This window comes from Nilaparvata lugens, chromosome 3 (genome assembly GCF_014356525.2).
Source record: "Nilaparvata lugens isolate BPH chromosome 3, ASM1435652v1, whole genome shotgun sequence".
Classification (NCBI taxonomy): domain Eukaryota; kingdom Metazoa; phylum Arthropoda; class Insecta; order Hemiptera; family Delphacidae; genus Nilaparvata; species Nilaparvata lugens.
In genome coordinates, this window is record NC_052506.1 from 45,542,343 (window position 1) to 45,570,167 (window position 27,825).

The 27,825-nt window shown below is 34.4% G+C and overlaps 2 protein-coding genes across 3 annotated transcripts in view; one reads left to right on the forward strand and one right to left on the reverse strand.

Annotated features, from left to right (window-relative positions):
• Window positions 1–14,360, forward strand: part of LOC111053051 (dynactin subunit 6) — a 32,379-nt gene extending 18,019 nt beyond the window's left edge. Inside the window, exons 2-6 of one of the 2 annotated variants that reach the window (XM_039423888.1) lie at window positions 3,630–4,135; window positions 9,309–9,479; window positions 10,347–10,471; window positions 12,864–13,006; window positions 13,736–14,360. In XM_039423888.1, the coding sequence (XP_039279822.1) occupies window positions 9,379–9,479; window positions 10,347–10,471; window positions 12,864–13,006; window positions 13,736–13,828 (462 nt within the window). In that variant the 5' untranslated portion in view covers window positions 3,630–4,135; window positions 9,309–9,378 and the 3' untranslated portion in view covers window positions 13,829–14,360. The remainder of the gene's footprint in view (window positions 1–3,629; window positions 4,136–9,308; window positions 9,480–10,346; window positions 10,472–12,863; window positions 13,007–13,735) is intronic. The other variant, XM_039423887.1, reaches the window with a different exon arrangement.
• Window positions 13,979–20,517, reverse strand: LOC111053052. The gene is made up of 4 exons (XM_022339877.2): window positions 19,983–20,517; window positions 14,946–15,060; window positions 14,462–14,604; window positions 13,979–14,258 (listed from the first exon to the last, which is right to left on the reverse strand). The coding sequence occupies exons 1-3, from the start codon at window positions 20,108–20,110 to the stop codon at window positions 14,485–14,487; spliced, it is 363 nt and encodes a 120-aa protein (XP_022195569.1). The 5' UTR covers window positions 20,111–20,517; the 3' UTR covers window positions 13,979–14,258; window positions 14,462–14,484.
• Between the last annotated feature and the right edge of the window lie 7,308 nt (window positions 20,518–27,825).

Here is a 27,825-nt window from a genome sequence, read left to right on the forward strand (position 1 = left end):
GTTGCCATGGACTTTCTTGCAGTGTGACTGGTAGCCCCATCTTGGAAGAACGTGTCTTCGTTCACAGGAAGATGAGCAATTGCAGGAGCTAAGAAATTCTGCAACATTTGGACATAGCGTTTCACTGTCACAGTTACAGCCCTTTCCCTCTCATCTTCAAAGAAGTAGGGACCAATAATTGCAAAAGAGGATATCGCACACCATACAGTAACTTTCAAGCTGTGGAGTGGTTTCTCGTGGATTTCGTATGGGTTTGCGTCTGACCAATAGCGGAAATTTTGCTTGTTAACGTATCCTGACAAATGGAAATGTGCTTCGTCGCTCATCATAAGTTGTTAATAAGATTCTGGTTTCCATTAATCAACTGCAGAAGTGTCTCACAAAATTGAAGTCTGTTTCCATGGTCTTGGTCCTTAAATGCATTAACAATTTGAATTTTGTACGCATGGAAATGAAGATCCTGATGTAAGATTCAACGAACGCTGCGGTCTGAAAGCCCAAGTGCCACAGAATGACGACGCGCTGAGCGGCGTGGACTCCGTTCAAAGCCTCTCTAACTACCGCTATGTTCTCTGGTGTACACACTTTTTTTGCACTACCACCTCTCTTCTTCACTGTAGAACCAGTTGCCTCAAAGTTACGAACCCAGGTCTTTATGGCATTGGCTGATGGAACAGCATTATTACGATGAATCTCGAACTCTCTTCTAAATTCACGCTGAGCGATCACATAGCTGTCCCCGTTTTTATAAAATGCTTCTACGGCATAAGCATGCTGTGCTCCTGTCCACTGCTCCATTGTTACTAAAATGCTTTAAAGTTTTCTACATGATGGGCGTAGCATCGTTCTCCCCACTCCAGCCAAACGAACCCAAGCGCTGTTGCAAAATCGCCCGATTGACTGCCGCACCTTAGATAAACTAGCCGTCAGGCTCGCTTCGCTCGCCATATCCGTCTAGCCAGGGGGCTCCGCTCCCTGGACCCCCAACTGGATCGTCCAAAAATGAGATCAGTGGGCTCGCTTCGCCCGCCTGCATATTTCATTTGAGCATGCTTCATTCCATCAGAAAGTCAAAGTATTGAGAAAACGCAGAAAAGCTGAGAAAAACGTTGGAAAAACGCTGATTTTGGGCGTATCTTTGATGAAATATTAAAGTCACCTCATCACAAAGTTTCTAGACCCTAGCTAAACATCTGTACCAAATTTGAACATTTTCTGTCTATTGATTAAAGAACTGAGAAAACGCAAAAAACCGCTATTTTGGGCGTATCTTTGGCGTTATTTCAAATTCCTTCTAACACAACATTATTACACCCCAGCTGAGCTACTGTAGTAAATTTGAACATTTTCTGTTCATTTGTTCTCGATAAAGCTGAGAAAGCGCTAAAAAACGCAGATTTTGGGCGTATCTTTGGAAATGTTTCCAAATCCGTTCTTAGTGCGCCTCTAAAGGGCCAACTGAGCATACCTACCAAATTTGAACGTTTTTGGTCCGGTAGATCTTAAGTTCTGCGAGTGAGTGAATCAGTCAGTGAATGAGTGCCATTTCGCTTTTATATATTTAGAAGAAGAAGACTAGCAGGTAACCCGTGCTCCGCAAGGGTCTATTTTAAAACTTTACAAACTGAAAACTTGACGTAATAAAATATTGGAAAATTGAAAATAGGCCTATAATCATCCTCGGTCAATAAAGAACCTTTATGCAAAATTTCAAGTCATTCAGTCAACTAGTTCAGATGTGATGATGCGTCAAACATAATTTTCCTATCCCGTCACATGTATTATACAGTTAAATAAGCCAGTTCTTTCCATTATTATAGTATAGATGGATTATTTATCAGTATCTTTGAATGAGAATAACTTTTGAACGGTTTGAGAAATCGATGTGCGGTTTCATTTTCTCTTGAAATTCTGTATCGAAATCATGTATTATATGACTACCTTCCAATTTAAAAAAATGAAGTTGAATTTAAAATGGCAGTTCCAAGATGGCTGACCAAAATTTTGATGGGACAGAAAATCAGTTATTTTTTCGAATAGGATCCCAATCATACCTTTCATGTAATCTCCCTTTTAAAAGAAATGTTCAGCTGTTTCTATACAACAACTGGAAGCATGAAAAATTGAAAAATTCATTTAATGAAATCTTGAAGAATTGAAAATAGGCCTATAACAATCCTCGGTTAATTAAGAAACTATATTTATGCAAGATTTCATGTTAGTCAATTGAGTAGTTCAGACGTGATGATGCGTCAAACATAATTTTCCTATTCCGTATGTGTATAAGCCAGTTCTTTCCTTTATTATCAGTATAGATACGGTAACTGGAGAAAACATAATACTTTGAAAACTCATAGTATCATATTGATTTTTCTTCAATACATCAATAATCAGGCAGCCTTTTGCTTCCCCTATTCTAAACAAAATACCTACAAATTCGTTTCACTCCTAATTTGTTTCTAATAGTAGGCCAACATTATAACTGAAGAATATCAATTATTACAGTACTCATTTTATTATGATCTATCTATTCATGCATTTCTTTAGACTTCCAATGACACAGCATGAAACCCATGTCCATTTCATTTGTACTGGTTGCAAAATTTTACATAGAATAATTAATTGATGAAATCTATGATCAATCTTAATGAAAACAACTTCCTTCAAAAAATAATTTATTATAATACGTTTCGAGGGAAAAAATTGAGTACAAAAAAAACGGAAGGATCGGGATTCGAACCGAGGAACACTCGCGCCGTAACCGAGTACTCTAACGCTAGACCACGGCTGCATTCAAAATATTACGCCTTGTACTAACATTATAACTTCCTTACTTATAAACAATAGTACTTTACGTAACAAGTCCGGTAACGATAATTTACCGCATAAGTATGATTGTTTCTGCCCGAAACGTAGTTGAGGGCAGAATTATCATACGAATGCGGTAAATACGTTACAATACAAGTTACTTACAATATTTTTGTCATACTTATCTGAGAAAGAATAATATTGCTGCGAAACAGAAACCATTACATGCTGCTGTTTGAGCTACTGCATTCTATGAACATGACCTAGCCTGTAGCGCCTAGTTCATAATAGAAAGACCCTTCGAGCTCAAATAAAATAATAGAGGCCTAAATTATAAGATTTCAGATGAGTTCTTATAACTTGAAAATCCTTAAATGAGTTCGTTAATTATTTGAGTTAGTATATTAATTACTCATATGTTATGACATACTCGACTGTAAAGAGAACATATGATCTCTTTACAGTATAGTATGCTGTAATGGAAATCACATGTTTTCTTATTCTGCAAACAGCTGTTTACCGGCTTGATTCAATGCATGGAAAACAGCTGCAATTGAAGAAGTATGACAAAAACACATTCTACAACAATGTAAGCTATTCTGTATAAAATTTCATGTCCCATAAATGGAATTTGAACATTAATTCTAAAAAATCTAGAAAGAAAATTAAAATTTGGGCTTCGAGGTGCACGATTTTGATATTTTTAGAATCTATGTGCAAAATTTGGAGATCTAAATCATTACCGTTTTTCCGGTATGCAATCCACAAGTTGACAGGTTTTGATACGAACAAACACAACCCTACTCTCTCTCATTATTTAGAAGATAATCTAACCCATAATGGATGAGACCTGGCGGAGGAGGAAGAATGAGGAACTCTACCAAGTATATCGTGAACCTGATGTGGTCAAAATGATCAAAATTGGTAGACTGCGATGGGCTGGCCACCTTATTCGAGCAGATGAGACATACCCACCAAGGAGACTCATGCTGTACAGGATGGAAGGGAGGCGAAGACCAGGAAGGCCGAGACTGCGCTGGATGGACGGTGTTGACAAGGACGCACAAGTGATTGGAGCCAGAGGTTGGAAAGCGAGGGCGGAAGACAGAGACGAATGGAGGCGAATACTGGAGGAGGCCAAGACCTGTAGCGGGTTGTAGCGCCACTGATGATGATGATGAATCTAACCCATAAAACCTGAGTTTTGTACCAGAATAACATGTGAAATGGTATCAAAAGCTTTTGACATATCATAAAAGCTAATCGTGACCATAATTTTCCCATCTAGCCAGCTAATTCCATTCCTCAAGAACTCTTAGATCGCAGTGTAAGTACCTCTATTGCTTCTGTAACCAAATTGACTATTAGTAAAAAGTAAGTTGTTTTCAAAATATTGTACAATTTGATTATACAGTATAATCTCAAAAATCTTTGAAATTATAGGTATAATAGAAACTGGCCTATAATTATTGTAGTCAAGAGGTGAACCCTTTTTCAATAATGGAATCACTTTAACTAGTTTTAAGCATTCAGGAAAATATCCATTCTCAATACACATATTGGAAAGGTAACTCAAAACCTCACAGATAAATGGTGCAGCCAATTTCATCATAGAAGAATTAAATCAATAAATATCTAGACAAGCACTATTACTAAGAGACAATACAGCATTATACACTAATAAATGAAAAAGAAAAATAATTTACTTTAGGAACATTTAGTTTGAAATTGTCAAGATAAAAAGAAACATCATTAACAGAAGTAGGTACACTCTGATAAATATTACTAACACTCTCAATAAAAAAATCATTAAAACCACCAGCTGTTAGACAGTCATTTACATTAACATTATTCAAATCATTCTTATTAAGATTTTCTTTCATAATAGGCACAGCCTACTATAGCTTATCTAAAGTAAGCCATGCAATAGGCCGTAATTCTTTGGGTTTATTTTTTGCTGTTAATACACTATTGCAATTATGCTCAAATTCAGTCCTCTACAGTTTTCTAAATGAGTTTTCAAGTTCATTATATCTAACTTTAAAATGATTTAGACCTGATTGTTTAAACAACTCATACATAAGTAAGCATCGATTCTTCAATATTGTCTGATATCATCATCAATATAAACATTATTTCTCTTCCAAATAACATGTTTAACAGGAAAAGATAGATTCACAGCTGTTAAAAATGTTTTGTAAAAAAAGGATTTTTATCCTCAAGTGAAGCAATAGTATAGATATCAATCCAGTTTATAAATCAATGCTATAAAAATAGGAACACTGTATTACTAGACAAAGGCCTTGCTATTCTACTTAGACACTTAATATTATTTCTGGAATTATCAGGACTAGAATTCGATTCCAACATACTCTTAAAACAATTGCAAAATGATCAGTCACTACCATAGGCTCAATCTTCACAGAGATTATTCTATTGATTTGAATAGATGATGCAATATTGTCTATGCATGAACCTAATCTATGCCCACAAATGTTCGGTTGGTCTAGTAATTTCTTTCACAGTCAAACAATGATTAAAACTAAGCAATAAATTCTTCAACACCATAGAATGACTAAAATCTGATAGGATATCAATATTAAAATTGCCACACAGTTTGACAGAAGTATTCGACCTATTTCTGCTATTTAGCAAGTCCAAAACTCTACAAAGAGTAACAAAAAAATTCTCAAAATTGTTTTCTATTGGAACTCTGTATATCTCTAGACAAATGATGTTTAGGCTCTCAACAAGCACAGCCGAAATTTCACAGACCAGCTGCACCACCAATGTAAGAAAGTTCAGACCCCTCAAGACCAACTTTTACATAGATGGCTGAACCACCCCTTCGTCCATGAGGCCTACAAAAAGAACTGATACAACTGTAACCAGATAGCGCAAAATCAGCAAGCTCATTCAGTGACAGCCAGTGTTCGCAGATACATAGAACGTGAACACAAAATCTATTCAAAAGGAAAATAAGTTCGTCCATTTTATTGACAGAACCTTGAACAGACTCCTGAAAAAATCCACTCAAGGAGTAGTATGGTCTGTCACGCAGCCAGGACTTGAGTCTCCTCTTAAACTCACTGTCACTCAAATGACGCACAGATGCAGGTAGCATGTTGAACATTTTAATAGCGATATTGGGATAACAGTTCTGAGCCTTACGTAGCCTAAATCGTGGAACATGGACTTTGAGAGCATTTCGAAGTGAGTAGGCACTCTGCAACCTCCTCAGATTTCCTGTCAGATTGGTATTCCTAATACCAACCAGGTAAGCAAAGATAAAATGGCTAAAAACTGTACGAATTTCGAGTCTGACGAAGAGAGGCCAACAGTGCTCCAAATGACCGCTGGATGATAATATCCGAACTGCTTTTTTCTGTAGCAGAAGAACACTCTCAGTGTGAAGAGTGCCCCCACAGCAGTATACCATAGATAATGTGGCTATGGAACAGTTAATAGTAGGCCATAATCAAATGCTCTTCAATCAGCAAGCACCTTAATCTTCTCAGCAGGTAGACCATACGAGACAATCTTTTACATACAGCATCCACATGAGCACTCCATGTTAACTTTGGATCGATGTTGAATCATTTCATGAATGATTGAAATGGTTTCTCAGAGTGCACATAATATTATGTGTCTTGCTGAAGTTGAGCAACCTGTTCTCCTGAAACCAGCGTTCTGCACCAGCAAAGGACTCCTCCAACTCAAGCGCGGCAGCTGCAGGCTCTCCCTACAAGTAGTGTTGTGTAACAACACGAACAGCAACTCAAATCATTCCGCCGACTCTCAAATCATTCATATGCAGGACCAGAACAGAGCCCTCTTATTGAACGAGTCAAGACATACAGTTTGACAAATATGCGTATGATAACTGTAAAAAAAAAAAAACAAATTAGCTTACATAATCAACTAAGAACACTTTATGCTACTTATAAAGAAGCAACACTTGTTGCTAGATATATCAGAACACAAATTTTGTGTTAATTTAAATAATATAAAATAAACCATTGTACAAAGGTTCTCATGCTTATATTTGGCAAAATGTAGCCGTGTCTTGTCTCGGCCGATGTCGGAAATGACAGTAGTGTTCAATTTTAATTGGTCATCAGCTGAATGCCGATTGTAGGGCTTTACACACACTTTTTATTATGCTGCTTAATGTTGTTCAAACTTTCAGTTTAATAGAGGTAGGTACTCTGATATTTGCAAAAATACTTTTGAACTAATAATTATTACATTAGCCTATAAAGATAGATTTTTTCTTGCTATGTGGAATTTTAAAACTGACTCATTGAAGACAGTTTACCAATGTAAAATGTATTTTATATAGGTGTCCCAAAAATGATGGTCGGTTTTTAAATTACTCTCAAATTTAATGATAATTAAAGTTTGCCTAATTCAAGGAGACATCATGAAAAAGAGTGGCACTGTAAAGAGCTGCGACCAAGGTCAAAACTGCATTACTCTTACTAATGCTCTGTAGGGAAAATAGAATCAACGTTCACTAACATTAAGCACTCACCTACAGTTTACGTTTTCTGTATTGACCGCCATATGAGTACTTCATTTGGAGGTTTGATTGACATATTTTATGATACTCAACTTGGATTGACTAGGTTTTAGTGGCCTTCTAATCCTAAATGCATTTACACATTGGAGCTATGTAGAAAATCATTGAATTTATAGTCATTTAAAAAACCACCATCCTTCTTGGAACATTCTTTATTGCGTAAGTAAGATTGATATTATCGAGCAATCACGATAATCTTTATAACAATGCACATTAATGTCTGCAATAATGCTCATTAACCCTTCTACTACCAAGCGGGGTAATTGGCCTACCCCAACCCACATTTTGTCCATTTCTTTGTAGATAATGTTGACGTATTTCATTGAAACCTCGAGTACTTGTTAAAAACATATTACTTCAGTTGTTTTTTCTCATAAAATCATTTCATTCCTCTTATTTTTTTAATTATTAGTAGATTTATCCTTGGGGTAACCCCGCTTGGTATTCCATGTCATGAAATTTTTTGGTATATTTCATCCATTATTGGAATACATCTTCTATCTATATATATAAAAGCGAAATGGCACTCACTCACTCACTGACTGACTGACTCACTCACTCACTCACTCGCATAACTAAAAATCTACCGGACCAAAAACGTTCAAATTTGGTAGGTATGTTCAGTTGGCCCTTTAGCGGCGCACTAAGAAAGCTTTTGGCAATATTTTAACTCTAAGGGTTGTTTTTAAGGGTTTAAAGTTCTTCTTTAAGCATTTATATTCTTCTTCTCCCAATCTCTTAATTATAATTGAAATTTCCATATCATATGTTACTATAGAACTATAATCTAGATAGAGTACCTCTTCGAAACAGTTGTTAACTGGCAACTAAATTAATAATTTTGTCAGGTTGGCATTAAGTTGAGTTGACTTTGTTAGGTTGGCACCAAGTTGAAGATTTAAATGCATTTATCGCGGAAAAATTGATTGGGCACTGCTACTTCAATCCTGGGAATATTATATTACTAGCAGTCAGGCTCGCTTCGCTCGCCATATCCGTTTAGCCAGCCGTTTAGTCTGGACCCCCGACTGGATCGTCCAAGGATGAGATCAGCAGGCTCGCTTCGCTCGCCTGCATTTTTCATTTGGGCATTTTTATCATATGTTAAAATATGTTACAATCCAGTCGGGGGTCCAGACTAAACGGCTGGCTAAACGGATATGGCGAGCGAAGCGAGCCTGACTGCTAGTAATATAATACGGCTAGACGGATATGGCTAGCGAAGCGAGCCTGACGGCTAGTAAGATATAAATTTAATGTTCAATTTTCATTTTTTTGTCAAACCTGATTCATAATGATCACTTAAAATCTAAATTCGAAAAAATTGCTTCTCTATAGCCATAATTTGATTATTTGACATTTCCCATACATCTATATGACAGAATGTTCAATTTTTTTGTCCTGTCAGTTTTTGATTGAAAACATATTATTCAACAAAATGAATTTATTTTCAATTATATAAATAGCTTTTGTTATGCATTTTATAGATGAATTAATAGAAAAGAATATAGAATAATTATATAAAACAGAAATCTTGTTGGGGTAACCCAGTTACCCCACTTGGTATTTCGTGTATGTGAAAAACGTTGGTAGTAGAAGGGTTAATGTATACAATAATGCACATTCATGCATATGTGCATTAATTCCAACATTCACTATTCTCTTTTTTTATCGAGGATTATGCCTACATGAGCTTTTTGCTTGTGCGTTGGTTAAATGATGAGATGATCATACGTCCATGCCATCGTCGGGAATCGAACCCACGAACCAGGCGGTGCTAAAAGACCGAAGCTTGTAACGATCTTTACCACCAGAACAATCCGGCTGGCGGACATTGATGTAGTTTCATGTATAGTAGGCCTACATTATAGTTTAAATAATCATTTTATAGTGTAATTTTTTCTAATTATTTTTTCAGGGTTAAAATAGCATCATCTGCGGTGGTATGCGTCGAAAGCAAGCTGAAAGGCACTGTGTCTGTCGGCAGTATGACCGTCATTCATCCTAAAGCTTCAATCATAGCCGAAGCTGGACCAATTGTTATTGGAGAGAATAATATAATCGAGGAACAAGTTGTCATTATGCACAGGTACAATACACACAAAAATAAATGAACTATTCCAAAAACAAACATTTACAGCTCCACGATGTCAATCATTTGAATGTAATAAAAAATTGTTTACTCATAGAATGTATCGTTTTCGGTTTCCATGAATCCATTCAACATTAAGTTTTTTTTAAATAATGAGGAACACAATTTTCATTTCTGAGGGTGTTGCCCGCACATAAGCTCCATGCGTGGATAATGAGAAGAATAATGATTAGAGATGAGTGGACCTACATCTTTAGGTGGGTTTCAATCGTGGGAAGTGTTTGTTAAACTCTTATTTACCGGAGTCGGCTTTTCAAGTTGACATACTTCCAACGGGGAAGCAGGCGGAAGTATTTCAACTTATCAGAGCGATAACTTCTTATGAGCGCGACCACGTAGCCATCCATTCTTCTTGTACTTGATATCATCATAATATGACATTTATGTTCAATAGATGTGATGCCTGATATTCAATTGATTTCATGATAATGTTTGATACTATGAGAATTATAAATATTATTACAAAATATATCATGATAGTAGTTTTCAGACAAAAATCAATAGTGAGAAAAACGTTTCTCATCGAATGGATTTAGTTATTGAATTTTTTTGTCAATATTATGTTTACTTTCCACTTGCGCTACTATTGTAAAGTAGCTTTACATATTAAACTAAAATTTCATAACATATCAACAAATCTTATCAACTTTTGAATCGCTTGCTACAAATTACGTGATAAACACATAGTGACGAGAATTTACTACAGAAGAATGTCAGTCATTCTTGAAGATAATGTCATTTTATAATCGCATACTTGTTAATTTGTATTAATGTTTGCATATTAAAAAATTATTCTCTTTCAAGTTTAAAAGATGGCGAAGAATGGGATGAATCCAGAGTGCTGAAGATAGGATCCAACAATGTTTTTGAAGTTGGATGTGCAGTCTTTGCGAATGCCATTGGCGACCACAATGTGATTGAAGCAAAAAGTAATGTATCTCAATTAATATATTTTAGAATATTCCTGATAAATTTTATTTTCCACTAAACCAGTAAAATGAATCCATTGAAAATGAAATTCCCCCTTGATCAAGAGTTCTAAGAAACTTTCTCATGCTTGAATAAATAAAAAAAATATTTTAGGTTTTATATTTCGATTGTCAATTTATCCATAAAATTAAAATTGAATTAATTATACTGTATCTCTACTGTATCTCTGTGTCTACTGTATCTCTTTTTTGCAATCTCGAAAGTATTCTGTTGAAAAAATATATTTGTGCTCTGATGTACTGACAGCTAGCTATAGCAGTAATGAAACAGAAAATTCTGTTTTTTCTCTTGTGCTCTTGAAATAATAATCTTTTAGCTTATTCTTGCAAAATACTGTAAAACTAACTTACAAAAACTTAAAATTATTAAAATTGGGTTTTAAAATTTAAAATTAAATTCATTGATAAGAGTCTTGAGCTATCTTCATTAAATTTTGAATAAAAAAGACTAAAATATTGTCAAAAAGACACAGATTTATTGATACTTAGAAAGACCGGTTTCGGTTATTACACCATTGTCAATCTCTGATAAACTAAAACTAAATACAAGAGCAGCAGAATTTATACTAGTAGGCGAGTACTGCTATTGGTCAAGGGCATGAACGCCTGCCATTGGCCCAGCTAGACAGTCTCCTCCCAGTCAACGGTGTCACAAAATGGCGACTTAAGCAACAGATAACAAAATTTACTTTCAGTGCAAAATAAGAACCACGTAAACAAGTGTGAAAGATAAAAAAACAAATATGTAAATGGAAAAACCAATGACTAATGTATGCTTACAATGTTATGATAAAACTAAATTCGTAGTGTTGTATTGGTTGAAATGAATCTGGTCATTTAAACTATACTGGGAATTTTCCTTAATTATTCTTGTTATTTCTAAAGCCTCTAGAATATTCAAAGATCTACCTTTGTTATTAAAATGCAGAAACTCAACATTCTCCTCAACTGTGAACTTGTGATTATTTGTTATCAAATGTTCTGCAAAGTTAGATTCCCCATTTTGTTTATTCCAATCTCTGATGTGTTCTTTAATTCTACTTTTGCAACTTCTACCAGTTTGACCCACATAACAAGCATTACAGTGACCACATTTAAGTTTGTACACCCCACTTTTATCCCAAATATCAATTTTGTCTTTACTCCAGCTAAATATACTATTTAAAATCGGTTTGGTCTTGAAAGCAACATGAAATCCATTCCTCTTCAATTCCCTACATATCTTATCAGATACAAGGCCTAAATATGGGATTGTTATCCAAGTCTTCTCCTCACAGTTTGAGCCTACAAAGCTAGAATTGATTGAAATTTGTCTGTTAATTTTACTCAATAATCTATACACCATACTTTCTTCATACCCATTTGTGACAGCTATCTGTTTAATTTTAGTGATCTCAATATCAAAATCATGATGGCTCATAGGTATTGTTAGTGCTCTATAGCCGGCAGTTAGTACACTATCCGGCAGGCTCGCTTCGCTCGCCTTATCCGTCTAGCCAGGGGGCACGGCCCCTGGGACCCCCGGCTATATCATCCAGAATTGATAACAGCAGACTCGCTTCGCTCGCCTGCACTCTTCATTTGAGCTGATATCCTCCCGTCAAATTGTCAAATTCAGACTTTCAGGCTCTTTCCAGCTAAGTAAAAGCTCCAGCTCCTATTTTGGGCGGATCTTTGGCGTTATTTCAAAACTCCTCCAATATATAATTTTTAAACCTCAGCATTAACATATATTACAGGCGTAATTTTTGAGTCCTGCTATGACAAAATTTCTATACTTTGGCTGAGCTTCTGTATCAAATGCAGCATCTGAGCATTTTCTCTCAATTAGTTCTTGAAAAATCTGAGAAAACGCAGGTCAACGCTCAAAAATCGCCGATTTTGGGCGGATCTTTGGCATTATTCTTAAACTCCTCCAATACATAACTTTCACACCTCAAATTCGCCTGTGCACCTAATTTGAACATTCTTTGTCGATGAGTTCTTGAAAAAGCTGAGAAAACGTAGAAAAACGTTGGAAAAACGCAGATTTTGGGCATATCTTTGGAGATTTTTTTAAAATCCGTTCTTAGTGCGACTCTAGATGGCCAACTGAACATACATGCCAAATTTGAACGTATTTGGTTCAGTAAATTTTTAGTTCTGTTGATTATGAATGAGTGAGTGAGTGAATAAATCAGTGTCATTTTGCTTTTACATATATAGATAGATAGATTTCCAGTTATTTATTTTCTCCATAAATGACTTGTATCATTTAAACATGAATAATTACATGAATCAAAGTAATTTATTATAATTATTGTCAATTAATCAATCGCACCCTACTCCACAGGTTATGTTGGTGAAGGAATCGAAATAGCAAATGGCTGCATAATTGGAGCTGGTTGTCGATTAACTGTGCCAGAAAAATTGCAAGACAATAGTGTATTTTCGGGGAGTGCCTGCTCGCTAAACATCGCACCAGACAGACCTCCTGTAAGTATTTTCACGAACTCCGATGTCAATAATAAAGAGTATTGTCACGTAGTTAAATATAAATTTAATTAGATTATATGCGATAGAGAATTGAATTGGAATCTGAATTTCAGAAATCATGATATATGTAGCAGTCCAGGCTTAGCAAAAAAGTAGAATTGCATATTTTGTGAAATCAGTCCGTTTATTTAGATAAATCTCCATTTTTTCTTATAATCAAGTGTATTCTAAACTTATGAGACGGTGAAAAGTTACATCATAATCTCGATTATTTGATAGAATTAGCATTATCGATTCATCCAATAGTAGTTGAAAAAAATTATTCATGCAATAACTCAATAATAAGTGCAGATTAAAACTTGTTCTCAGGTTCACGTGATTAATAGCACAAGGACTACCTTATTATTTTATCTTTCAATGTTATTACATTAGTGTCATTTGCCTTGTAAATAAATAAACAAATAAATAAATAGACTTTTTTACTCATAGTCAACACATTTCAAGTTTAAAATGTGATGCATTCATGAGATTTGCGAATTGCAGATTATATTAAAACTAATGGGAAATGGGTAATTTTCTGAGGATCAGTTATGTTTCCTTCAGAATGAGATCACGGCTGTACGCTCTATATGCAATTATGCAATGTAATATTCATATTAAACTGTTTATGTTCATATTTCAAATCAGACGAACAATAGCTCAATGTTTAAACAATAGTTCATTTTTCAGGCTCAAACATTACAGCTGGAATTTCTCAGCAAAGTTCTACCCAACTACCATCATTTGAAGAAAGTTAAAAAACCAGAACAAGCAGTGAACTGATGTGACGCTTTCCAATATGAACTTATTGTATAAATAAAATATTATTATAAGGATAGAAAAGTGCTATTCAGTATAATGTGGAACTTTCATTATTGTTATTTATATGTTTTATGTTATAAAGTCTTCATTCAATTTCATAAAATCAACGAATGAAACTCACAAATGTATTATAATTGATTACTGTACAGCATGTTACTACAATTATTTCTATCATATTAGTTTTTTAAAAATTTGGTTGCTCTCTGCTATTTTATTGCTATTGGGAATTGTTTTCAATGCTTCAATAATCTTGTTTATTCATTTGTACTTCCAATATGGGTATACCGGATAGTTTGTTATGATGCATGAAACAATAGATGGGCCTTGATTACCCCGACACCAGTCCTGAGCCAGCCAGGTCACACGATATTATAATTGATTACTCTAACACCTGTAAATTGTAAAAAACGTAACAAATAATTAACTTGAAATATTTTATTCACAGTATTTAAAGTGAAATAATGTATATGAAATACAGTAAATCTGAATTGAAGTTGAAGTTTATTTAGACCTTGGTGTAGCTATCACGTTTGAAACAAATAACATGAATCATTAAAGTACCTACATATAAATGAGCTGGAAGTAAAAAAATACCTTCGTTTCAGTATGAAATCATCTTATAACTTCCAGTTAGTAAGTTGCTGAGGTGGCTCCAATGGGGGTTTTGAGTTTTTTGTGTTGGGATAGGGACCGTACATTTCTAATTGGAAATCTCTTTTTCCCGACAACCACCCAATCTGAAACAAGCAACAACTCTTAGAATGGAAAATAATGAAACAATATCGATCAATTCTCCCTTACAGTAAACTGTCGTTACTGTTATGTTTATTGACATATTTTCCCACCATCCCATCTCTCTTCGAGTAGCTGAAATCTAGCTATGCTTCTTTGCTTCACTATTTTAACGTAAGTATCATAACTACGACTCTTAGTACTCAATATTGTGAATCAAAATATTTTTTCATTATAACTTCCTATAGAACTTTAGGAACCAAAATTATCATACTTTTCAAAATTGGGGATTTATAATTATTAACTATTTTCACAATATATTATTATAATAATGACTCTTGCTTACATCTTGAGAAGTGGTGACTGGAAATGGAAGTACAGTACGCGGATCTCTTATTTGATGAACCTTTCTTATTGCGGGACGCTTTGCTCTAAGCTCTTGAAGCTCTTTGCTCATGACCCTGTGAAATCGTAGACATTATTTTATTAATATAGTTGAGTAAAAATGCTATTTTTATGCATTCAACTGCTGAAAAAATTACGTAGATAAAGATATTGCGTATGCTAGTGCACTGTTTGTTAATATTTTATTGATTATTATTATTAGCGTATGGCGTATAGGCACACACAAATACATATTCAAAGTAAAAAAATGTGGTCATGAGACCGTTGTCAGGTTGATACAATAGTGTAAATACATTAAATTTTGATGTCAAGGTCGTCAATATACTTGAGTGATTGAGGAGAATGCGAAATAAAATCATTCAAATTGCCTTGGCAGGCACGTAGATCGCAATTTCTGATTATATGCTTCTTCCATCCACTCTTCCTCCCAGCTTGCTCTTATGGAGAATTTTCTATTGCTCAGTTGCTCTGCCATGCGTTCGGGAGGATGACTTGACTTTAACCAATTTAGCCCAGTCAATAAAGGTTTTTTCGATCCGAAAATTAAATTAAAGCTGAATCTTCTACCATCGATAGAACCCTCCCAGAGGGTCATTCTCCCAAAAGTCCCAAGAAATCCCCTTGGAGCTTTCCCCCCTAGCCCCCCTCAAAGTTGAAAAATGCAGGTAATCACGGAAAATCAATTATCTCTGTACACATTGATCGGAAACAGTTCTATTAAATGCCATTCGATTAGTTACATTATGGACTACAATATTAGTTATATTATTTTTTTCAATAAAATTAACAGTTTTCTTGATAAAATAATATAGCCTATATGTAAAAATTTAGGGGGCTTGCGATTTGATTTTTTTGTTATCTTCGATTAACTTCAAAGAAAGTAGTTTTAAAGAAAAATGAGCCGAATAATTAATGTAGCCACTCTCATTGCAAATCCATTGATGTATATTGTTGAGTATTTTCGATTCGATTTGACGCCGTGGAAGGGGAAACAGTCAACGCGGAACAGCGCGGCTGACTCTCTTAGCCATAGTAAACAGCAAACTGGAAATCAATTATCTCTGTAACCATTAATCGAAAAAAATCTATTATATGTCATTCGATTCGTTAAATTAAGGACTACAATATTGAATGAAAAAGACTAAGAAATTGTCAAAAAACCACTGATTTCAAAAATCAGTGGTTTTTTGACAATTTCTTAGTCTTTTTCATTCAATATGAATAATTACCACAATATCAACTTCTCAACTACACAAAAAGTGAGACTACAATATTAGTCGGATTCATTTCTTCAATGAATCGAACAGTTTCCTTGATAAAATAATATAATGTAAAAATTTAGGGGTTTTTCGATTTGATTTTTTTGTTTTTTCCGATTAACTTCGAAGCAAGTAATTTTAAAGAACAATGTGACGAATAATTATTGCAGCCACATTCATTGCGAATCCATTGATGTATATTGTTATGTATTTGCAATTCAAGTTGACGCTGTGGAAGGGGAAACAGCCGACGTGGCTGACTCCCTTCACCATAGTAAACAGAATAATACTGCTGTCTACATTGCATCTCATTTACACTATGGCGCTCGAAACAATTAATTTTGTCTATTGTCTTGACATGCGCTGTATATAGATTTTCACTTTTCAATATTCTAAAAAAATATTACAATTTTCTTGATTTAACCATGCTCATGATAAAAATCAGGATTTCGTTGTTTGCTCACATAATTTATTATATTAATTATTTGAAGTGTGCCTTCTCCATACGAGTCAGAGGTAACACAATTCGTGTTCTAAACTCTAGTTTCAGATATTGATGTTTTTCAACGGAGTTTCATGATATATTATGTGTCCGACTCCTTCATCTTATCCTTATTTTGTGAAAAATGAAGATTCAAAATTTCTTTTCATAGCTTTTCTTGTGTTTTATCTTGTTTCATCACTCTTTATAATTTAAACACTTGATAATGGAATGAATATCATCAGATCACGTGAACAAAAAAAAAAATAAATAAAAGGGTGGGCCTACCTGAGATACTATATGATAACACTGTACTCCTGATAAGTTGAAAATTTTCAAGCTGAAAGTAGATTAATTTGTTGCACATTCGGTTCAAATATTAACAAATGTTACCAAATATTACCAATATTATCACATATAGTGAGAACGAATTATTTTGAAGCTTTCTATTCTCACTGAACATGAAGAGGCAATAATACCAAGCCAGAATCGCAGTCCCGTTCAAATCATTATTATCAGAGCTTTCAAATTGATGCTATGGAACTATGGATGTTATCCCCATCTCACAATTTCCCTATTTATCCTTATCCTGATTCAGAATAAAGTAGTTGATCTCTATAATCACAAAAATCAATGTACAGTACCTATAATAAATAGTAAAAATAACAAAATTTCTAGTAATAATGCAACTTTTTCTAGGTACGAATTTCAAGGCTCATAAAATGACTTTTTCTCATTCACAGGCAGAAATTCCAATGATCATCATAATAGTAAATTAATGAGAATTGTTTGTATTGTACATTGTTCGACGTAAGATAAGCTACATCTTTAAGGTAATCAACGTATTTAGATTATCATGTTTATGAATGAAAGCGAGACTGTGATAGAAGATTATTCAAACTGAAATATAAACATTATATACAATGCATATTTCTGATCGACTATAATTACAAATGATAGTATCAAGCCGAAATGAATTGAGCAACTGAATTTCAAAGTTACTATCCACTGTTCAAATCGCACTGTGATTTCATTTTACTTCCAAATGGATTGAATTGCCTCACACTTCAACGTAACAATTATTGTAAAAAAACCAGTGGAATGAGAACGTCATCCAAATAGCATTTGAATTTCAATTTTTAGATCATGAAATTCATAAAAAACTAATTCTTGAGAGAATAGTGATGAATTGCAAACAGTGCAAGTAACATTGATACAAAGCGATACAATGAAAATCAACATCGATTACTGGACTTATCAAATTTATATTACTGTTAATTTATATTATTTATAAAGCTTATAAATGTAAACCAACATTTTAAATTTTCTCTACTGTTGCAAAACATCGATAGAAAATAAAGAAGAGCCCATTATAAGCACAATATACTTGTGTACTAGAATTCACTTGAACTAATTCATCACTTCAACCCTTCAATGATCACAATGAACTAGAATGGTATAAAAACCATGAAATTGATAATCAGGTACAATTGTCAAATAGCTTCACCCAACTGAATCTGTGAATGCTAATTCATAAGAAATCATGTTCAATAGATTTAATTTGAATACTTCAAATAGAAAATGATCTATTCTTTTGGTGCCCTAATCAAAATCAATTTCAATCGACATAAAGAAAAGCTTCTGCCAACCTTGTGTAATGAATGACAAGATGCGAGTGGAAGTGAAAAATCGATATGCCAAAAAAAATAATAGAAGATGATGAATCATCTTTCAATTAATCTTATACGGTAGGGTACTTTGTGGTTAAATGTGAAACACTTTCATGATTTTCCTACCTTTTATGCATGCTTACTCTTCCTTAATTTGTATGTTTAAATGGCTTTCATCTTTAGAATCCACTGAATTTTCATATTGGACTGTCTAAATAATGTAGATTCAACTAGTAAGAACGGAAGATAAGTTACTTTACAGAGAGAATCATAGAAAGTTCCAACTCAACAAGCCGAATGTATAATTTTTTTATGCCTCAGCCGTCATATATATTTGGCTCAACTGAAGGTTTTAGGGGGCTGGGGCGGAAAGCTCCAAGGGGATTTCCAGGGCCTTGGGAGAATGACCCTCAGGGAGGGTTCTATCGATGGTGGGGAATTCAGCTTTTATTTAATTTTCGGATCGAAACTGCTTTTTTGGACCTTCATTGACTGGGCTAAATTACCCAAATCCAGAAGATCGCCATGTGCTCTGTTACTCTTTATCTTTTCGTATTCATGAACAAGAGCAGAAGATCTACGCAGCCCCGATGGAGCAATATTATTGAGAACTGAAAGCCAATATATGGGGTTGGTTCTAATTGTCCCAGTGATTAAACGGGTTCTAATTGTCCCAGTGATTAAACGCATAGTGTGTTTATTGACATTTTTTTAGAAAGCTGCAAGTGCCTCCTCGTGGTGCGCCTGGGTATCCCTATTCAGGATGGAGACCTGAATATTGGGAGAGCAAAATCGAATACTATCCAGCCATAGTGAAGTGGCCTTCCCTTCCATGCCTTCTTCTCTTCTTCCACTTACCGGCTGTTTCTATCGTTTGATTCTCTTATGTTTTCTTTTCCTCTGTTGTTTTGTTTCTGTTGTCTTTTTTTCTCTATTGGGCTTTGTTTTTTATTGTTCTGTTTCGTCCTGTTGCTCTCTCACTAACTATTCATTTCTTCATTTTATTTTCATAGTATTTTCTTTCCCTGTCTTTCTTATTTGCTGTAGCGGACTGGCAATTACATCTGCCACTGGAGTAGACACTCCATACGTCTGTGAGGTATTGGTATTGGATAGATGTTGGCAATGACGCACATACTGGAAAAGGAAACTTCCTGCCTGAGTTCGTTTGGCGGCCAGACTATCTCTGATCTAACCTAAAATTATTGCACACACGAACATCTCAATATTTTATTGATGTTTTAACATTTTGGGAGACATGCCACAATAAGTTGAACCTTAAGAAAATAACCATGATAGGCCTATAGGGCGTTCATGTCCCAAATGTCACTGTTAACTGAAGCTGGTATTCCACGTAGTTTTTTGTCGTAAAATTATGTGACACTGGTAGCCTCTCATACTGTGCCGTTCTTACACTCTCAAGTGGCCAAAACAGTAATAATCGTCAGTAGTCAACAGTAATCGGCTTGAGATAACAAAAAATAGACTTGAAATTTGGAACATGAACGACCTATACCATGGGATATCAGATTCTTTTTATTCTATCTTCTCTCTATGGTTAAACTCACCTGTATTCATTTAGTATCCATCCCCATTTATTATTCCAAGAATCTCTGGCTCTGACTTCGGCATCTATGTAGGATTTCCAGTTTTGAGCATCTGCTGCTGTCTCCAATTTCAAATCTTTGACCCCCATTTTTCTCTCAACAATTTATCACAAAAAGATTTTATCCCAGTTAAAAGAGTTAAATTAATCGTGTTAAAAACTAGAAGCTTAGCCAAGCTAGTTTGTATCAGCTGTTGCGTGAAAACAAGTTTAAAATTAATATTTTTGTAAGTTTTTTGCCCGGTTTCACCAAGCTCGGTCAAGAAATTTGTGCATGGTCAAGCCGGATGCGATTTATAAGTGTGCATTGGAATAATCGATAGTAACTATCGCTATAGAGATCATTATGTTCCAGTGTAATTTATTTAAACCTTACCGATACCTGTTTTGACCATGTTCATTCATTTATTCATCAATAGAATCACAAATCATAATCTATAGAGAGAACTATAGGCTTAGAACAAAGCTGCTCTACTCCCAAATTTTAGATATAGTAAAATTTCCAAAAGATTTTATATTCAAATGTCTTGACCGAGCTTGGTGAAACCGAACATTACTATAATGTTAATTTTTCAACCATCTTTACCCTCATGTGAATCCAAATTCATTTTTTTATGAGAAGGTGTTCATGTGCTGCACAATTTCAATTCAGAGTTCCAAGAGAAAAAGAATGACAAAACCGCACATTGATTTCTCAATCCGTATCAATTTGTTGATTTTAAAGTTGTAAATTATCAGCAGTCGTCAGACAGACTTCGTCAAAGTTTGAAACAATTAAAAACACAAATAACTTGAGATGGCTGCAGATAATTCGTTTCATATGGCTCTGTAGATAGACTGAAATTCCAAATTATGAAACAATCTGAAACTGTTCCACATGTAATAATAATATCCCCTCCAAAAAAGAATTCGTCACCCGTTCTCTACCCCAACCCTATTGAAAACTCTGGTGTGGAAACTAAAATTTGTGTACCAAAAAAAGTCCAACAAAACTATTCAAGCTTTCAGTAAGAAAATAATCTGATTAATAAAATAATCTGAATCTTCGTGGTTTTTAAGTGGGTGCACCCAGATTGAGCGCCCTCGCCCTCCCCCAAAATATATTACAAATTTTACTTCGATGTTGATTTTCAACGTCTAAAAATCAGTCAATTTTATGGAAGTATAAATTGCAACCAATTTAAGTATAAATTTCATCCCACTTCTCATACGTACAATTTTTACTTTCCTTGCCCTATTACAATAGGTATTACTTTCCTTGCCCTATTACCATAGGTAAGGAAAGTATTGCTTTCCAAAAAAATTTAAGGTACCCTAATTCCATGTTTTCTATACGTTTCATTACTTTCCTTGCCCTATTACCATAGGTAAGGAAAGTATTGCTTTCCAAAAAAATTCAAGGTACCCCAATTTCATGTTTTCTATACGTTTCAAGGTCCCCTGAGTCCAAAAACATGATTTTTGGGTGTTGGTCTGTGTGTGTGGGTGTGTGTGTGTCTGTGAACACGATAACTCCATTCCTTATTAACCGATTGACTTGAAATTTTAAACTTAAGGTCCTTATACCATGAGGATCCGACAATAAGAAATTCAATAAAATTCAATTCAAAATGGCGGATAATGGCTAGAAAACCATGTTTTTCACTGTTTTCTCGAAAACGGCTCTAACGATTTTCTTCAAATTTATACCCTAGATAGCTATTATTATAAGCCCTATCAACTGACATGAGTCTCATTTCTGGGAAATGAGCTTCCCAGGAGCTTCGTAATATTTCTGAGAAGAATGAATTTTGTTAAATTTCTATCACGATTTTCTCAAAAATGACTTGACCGATTTTTTTCAAATTCATACCCTGTACAGTTATATATCAGCTCTATTAACTGGAATGAGTCTCCTCCCTGAGAAATTAACAGGGGGTCCACCCCATCCTTGAGAAATTTACTTTGTAACCTCCTTCTCGTGCGTGAGGTAGGTAGGTAGAGCAGTTTATTCAAAAGAACACATGTCGATAATTTATTTGTAGAACAGGTGTTTTGACAACTTTTAAAAAATCCTCATATTTCATAATTCAAACAAAGGAAAATGTTCTCTGAACACAATCACAATAGTAGACTATAATCGTAGTTTTAATTATTTAGCCGCCAATCGGCATAATGTTATTCCCTAAATTATCCTCGTTAATGAGGTTTATTAAAAGATCAATGAGCAAGGAAAGTTGTGTGAGTCAACCACACCAGATTTTTTTGGCATGGCGCCCTCAGAGAATCTTTGTCCATGGTTTCCAGTATTTCTTCGCATTCTTGTATGCGAGTAAAGGAAATAAGGGTTTCTTATTTATATCAGATTATTTTCTTACTGAAAGCTCAAATAATTTTGTTGGACTTTTTTTGGTACACAAATTTTAGTTTTCAATAGGGTAGGGGTAGAGGACGGATGACAAATTCTTTCTTTTTTTTGAGAGGATGTGTGGGTGCTCATGTTCTTTTCTTTTTTTTAATCACCTACTTGTTATAGAGCTAAAACACAGCGAACACTATGGATGGGGAGAGAGTCATTTTTTTAAACAGTGAAATGCTTTGTTGTTTGATAAAATATATTATTATCCTCACTGGCTGCTACAAAATTCTTCCATCTATAAGTTATGGCTCACTATAGTGAGCCAGTTATGGTTAATACTGAATAAACAAACATGACGTTGTAACTGTGTCTGTTGCACCACACCTTAACATTTACTATCCATACTTTCACGTCATATCATTGTAGCAACATTAATTTATTCATAAGCAGTTAAAAACAAAGTTTGTTGAATTAGATTGAGATTGAAAAGAGAAATTCTCTCATTATTTATTATTACCTATTATTTTAATACTGGTGATAAGTATTCATAATAATTGTTGCGTGGAGGTAGAAGTGTTGAACAATGGTGCATGTAGCTGAGCGTTCTTTGTGAATGCGTCTCATTACATTAGCAGTGCAATGGAGTCAATTTTTGAGACTTGGCAACGTTGTTCTCCTATCTTTCTTCACTGCCATTATAATTATCGTGGACTACACTATAGTGACTGACATTCTTCAAGAAATCAATAAACTATTTACTTATTTTAATAACTATGTTTCATCAAATTTCTTGATTAATGTTTTAACATCTAATTGATGTTTGTATAAAATTTCAACGAATTATTTGGAATCTAACTAACATTGTAATGACATAAAATATTATATCATAAATATACATATATATATATATATATATATAATATATATATATATATATATATATATATATATATATAATATGACAAAAAAGGTACATCTTGAATTCGTTCCCAATTAGCCCATGTTGGCAAGTAGCCTACGTTTAAGCTGCGTTTACACCGGAGTTAATAACACACGTTTTTAACATTTTTGTTATTAACTGATGTTAATTACAAAAGTCATTAACATCATGTTGAGCTGCGTTTGATGCAAATCTCTTTTTATTCTCTAAATTGATAAAAAACTTAAAAGTTAAAGATAAGCAAAGAAGGAATGAGGGAATAATATGGAAAATTGAGTACCTAATTTTATTTACTAGAAATCAAGCAGCTGTTGACCTTAGAACCGAAATAAAGGCTTCCCTATTACGCGACTGCCAACGAAGCCCTGCAAGCTGCAAGCGGCCATTGCTGCGACTCAAGTGTGTTTTGTTTCTTGTTTTAATTCCACAGTCGGTGTCTATTGAAGGTTAATAATTTTTGTTGTGCTGTATTAGTGGACGAATCGGTATTTTGCCAAGTTTCCACGAAGGGATGATAATCTTCAACGGGTTGAAGCCTCCAATCACAGGTAACTTAATAATAATGTTATCATCCAGTCTCTACAAATCGATTTGTATTGCTGAACGGTTTTGTACAGTACGGTAGAGATGAAGAGATGGTTTTCAATGCTTAACGTTCAAAAACAAACTAAGATTTTGATGACCCGGCTATCATAGAAGCTACGCGCTACTCGCTACAACTGGCAACATCTCCAATTACAAGCAGGCTACGAATCTTTGATGTAGCGCTTCATTACTACTATGAAAACGCTTCATTACTACTATATGCTAAACGCGCTCGACTGGCCACGGTAGGTACGCGTTGAGGCTAGAGACGAGTCTCGTCCACAAGTCTGACGAGTTTCTTCCACAAGTCTGACGAGTTTCGTCCACAAGCCTGTCGCTCATGCCGCTTATGTTGCAGCTCTGGAGCTATCTTTTTTCTGAGTCGCGAGCGTCAGCCGATGACTCATCGCAATTTCAGAATTGCTAACTCTCGTAAAAATAAAGATAGAAATATTCGGATTTGGATTCAGCCCCTCCCAAACTCTTTAAAGCGTAAGTCCCATTTTTGAAAATACTCAAAAACCAGGGAGTTACGACTGGTTTGAATATAGCTTAGCATTATTGTATAATTATCTATGCATAAAGGGTACTGAAATTTTTATTCTTCTTTATATTTATATCTATGAATAATTATAATTATTCATGTACTATAATTAATTATAATAACTATATAATTATCCCTATTGTATAATTATCAATAATTACCATTATTGTATAATAGTGAAAACGAACAGGTGACTTTATGTACTGTAGTAAATATAATATAGCTTATCAGTGTGGGGAATAAGCTGGAATCTCTATTTCGATTTTAATGTAATATTTTACAAATAAACTAGTGATGACTTGTGAAAGCCATGTTCAATTATTCTATTAATCTATTGATGAATAGAGCAATTCTCTGCCTTGTCTATCAGTGAATAGAATCAATGTGAATGAACCTACAGAGACCTTAGGCCTCTTTCACACGATAGGAGACGTGCAACTTGAACACTGAATAGTGTTTACGTTTTTTTGTCGAAGTATATTGAGTCAAATCGTGTCTTTCACATGGTGACCCCGAGCCAGGAACCTCCTTTTGTCACGTCTTTTCCCCTCGAGGCAAGCAGAAACCGGCTTGGATCGAGATACTAGCGGACAAATCGCCGCTTCGCATGGTGATTCTACGTCTCTCCGGTCACCACTTTTTATCAAAAACTATCTTTCTTGAAAATGAAGATAGAATGATTCGGATTTGTATTCAGCGACCCCAAATTCATTAAAAGCGTAAGTCCCGTTTTCGAAAATATCCGAAAACAAGAAAGTTATGGCTGTTTTTAATAAAGCTTTCTATTATCATATAATTATATGGTAAAAACTAACAGGTACTGTACTATACAGTACGTATGTACTGTAGCTATTATAATAAAACTTACACTGTATTTGTGTAGGAAATTTGTTGGGATATTATTTATCTTGATTTCTGAAAAATACCCAAAAATAAGAGAGTAAGATAACTTTGAAAAACCAACGTTTTCCTGCCAATTGACAAAACAGATTAAAAATTATTCTAAGACATAATATGTCTTGAACTGAAAACATGTAACAGATATCCAGATCACTATTCAAGCTATCAAGCTTTTCATAAATTTATTTGAGGTCTGCGCCCAATTTTTTCACTTAAACATTTCCGTGATAATTATTAAATTATGATAGAACACATTATCGTATTGATCTTCTAAATCCAGTTACATGATTCCCATAAAATTTATTTTTACCGTTCCTATGAATTCTACCAGGTTCAGCGCAACTTGTTAAATATCATTATGTTTGATTCAACAGAATTCATAAGAACGGCAAAAAATCGAACAACAAAAAAGCCGAAGTCTGTGTCGACGGTATACGACATAGAAAGCAAAAGCTCGCGCTTGGTCCATAGCTCTACGACTGAGGATTCAGCTCAGCGACTAAAATCGACAAGCCATGATAATGGTAATCACTACTCATATAATAATACAAAGTATAGAACTGATTTCCACTATGATACATGGTTTTCATTCTTTAATAAAAATAAAACGAGATTCCGGTGTGAAAAGCATCAAAGTCGCCAGGCTGGTCTGGACTATTCATGACTTTCCCAGTATGCATTATACACTCAGCAGTTCTAATACAAACACAGACATCAGTTTCGTTTTAGTTGGAATGGAATGACATTTTTTATTCTTTCAGTTCCTATTATTACCATAGATCGATTCAGATCACCACAATGTTTATACTGTATGTTCATAATACATTTTTCTAATTGTTGCAAAGTAATATTTACTGGTATTTTGGAGTTATATTCAACTATTTGAACCTAATAAATTAGATTGTTGAATGACAATTGAAATTCAGTGAAGTTTACTTGTCCTTTTCCTCGTATTTTATTGGGTGATGAGTGGAGATGATTTATGAGTTCATTTTTGGATTCATCATTTCAAAGTTAAATTTATTTTTAAACTTTTAAAAATTAAAAATGTTCATGTTTAAACTTTTTAAGGTGTTTGAAAACTTCTTAAAACCTTTGCCTGTCTCTTCGTGAGGCAGGAGTATTGTTATCTTTGTATGTTTACTATTTATATAATCATATGATAATGGAAAGCTGTATTAAAAACAGCTATAACTCCCTAGTTCTCGGGTATTTTTGGAAATGGGACTCATGCTTTAAAGAATTTGTGGTCGCTGAATCCAAATCCGAAATCAGAAATCTTCTATCTATATTTTTAAGGAAGTCAGACTTTGAGAAAAAGTGATGAGTCATACTCTGAGCAAACGTAGGCATAATTGTTAGATCCGTCGGCTTATTTGTAAGATCCCCATGTGGAAGCACAGGAGAGCTGCGAAAAATGAAATATGATCATCCGTAAGGCTACTTTCACACGATAGGAGACGTGCAACTTGAACACTGAACAGTGTTCACGTTTTTTTGTCGAAGTACATTGAGTCAAATCGTGTCTTTCACATGGTGACTCCTATCCAGGAACCTCGTTTTGTCACGTCTTTTCCCCTCGAGGCAAGCAGAAACCGGCTTTGATCGAGATACTAGTGGACAAATCGTCACTTTCACATGGTAATTCTACGTCTCTACGGTCACCACTTTTTCTCAAAAACTATCTTTCTTGAAAATGAAGATAGAAAGATTCTGATTTCGGATTTGGATTCAGCGACCCCAAATTCTTTCAAGCGTAAGTCCCGTTTTCGAAAATATCCGAAAACAAGGAAGTTATGGCTGTTTTTAATGAAGCTTTCTATTATCATATAATTATACGGTAAAAACGAACAGGTACTGTACTATACAGTACGTAAGTACTGTAGCTATTATAATACAGCTTACACTGTATTCGTGTAGGAAATTTGGTAGTATATTTATCTTGATTTCTGAAAATACCCCAAAATAAGGGAGTAAGATAGCTTAGAAAAACCTAAGTTTTCCTGCCGATTATAGAAACATTAAAAATTAGTCTAAGACATATTATGTCTTAGACTAAAAACATGTAACAAATATCAGATCACTATTCAAGCTATCAAGCTTTTCATAAATTTATTTGTCTCCTCATGGCAGAAGGTTTGCGCCCAACGTTTTTACTTTAACATTTCTGTGATTAAATTGTGATAGAGCACATTATCGTATTGATCTTCTAAATCCAGTTACATGTACATCGATTTTCGTAAAATTGATTTTTTACCGTTCCTATGAATTCTAAGAATTCTATGAATTCTTTATACAGGTTCAGAACAACTTCTTAAATAACATTATGATTGTTTGCTTCAACAGAATTCATAAGGACGACAAAGCATCGAACAACAAAAAAACGCTTTCTGAGTAACTGGCTTTAACAAAGCATGGCTTCACGAAATACAGTACGATAATTTAGAATAGTTGATACAATGGTTATGCTTTTCGCATTATGGCAGCACTGTGCTTGC

Excerpts from the sequence above, each read along its gene's own strand:
- LOC111053052 (XM_022339877.2), bottom strand. The coding sequence starts at position 20,110 with ATGGGGGTCAAAGATTTGAAATTGGAGACAGCAGCAGATGCTCAAAAC. Across the intron at positions 15,061-19,982 it reads TGGATACTAAATGAATACAG|GGTCATGAGCAAAGAGCTTC; the intron begins GTGAGTTTAACC and ends ACGATTTCACAG. Across the intron at positions 14,605-14,945 it reads CAGTCACCACTTCTCAAGAT|ATTGGGTGGTTGTCGGGAAA; the intron begins GTAAGCAAGAGT and ends TGCTTGTTTCAG.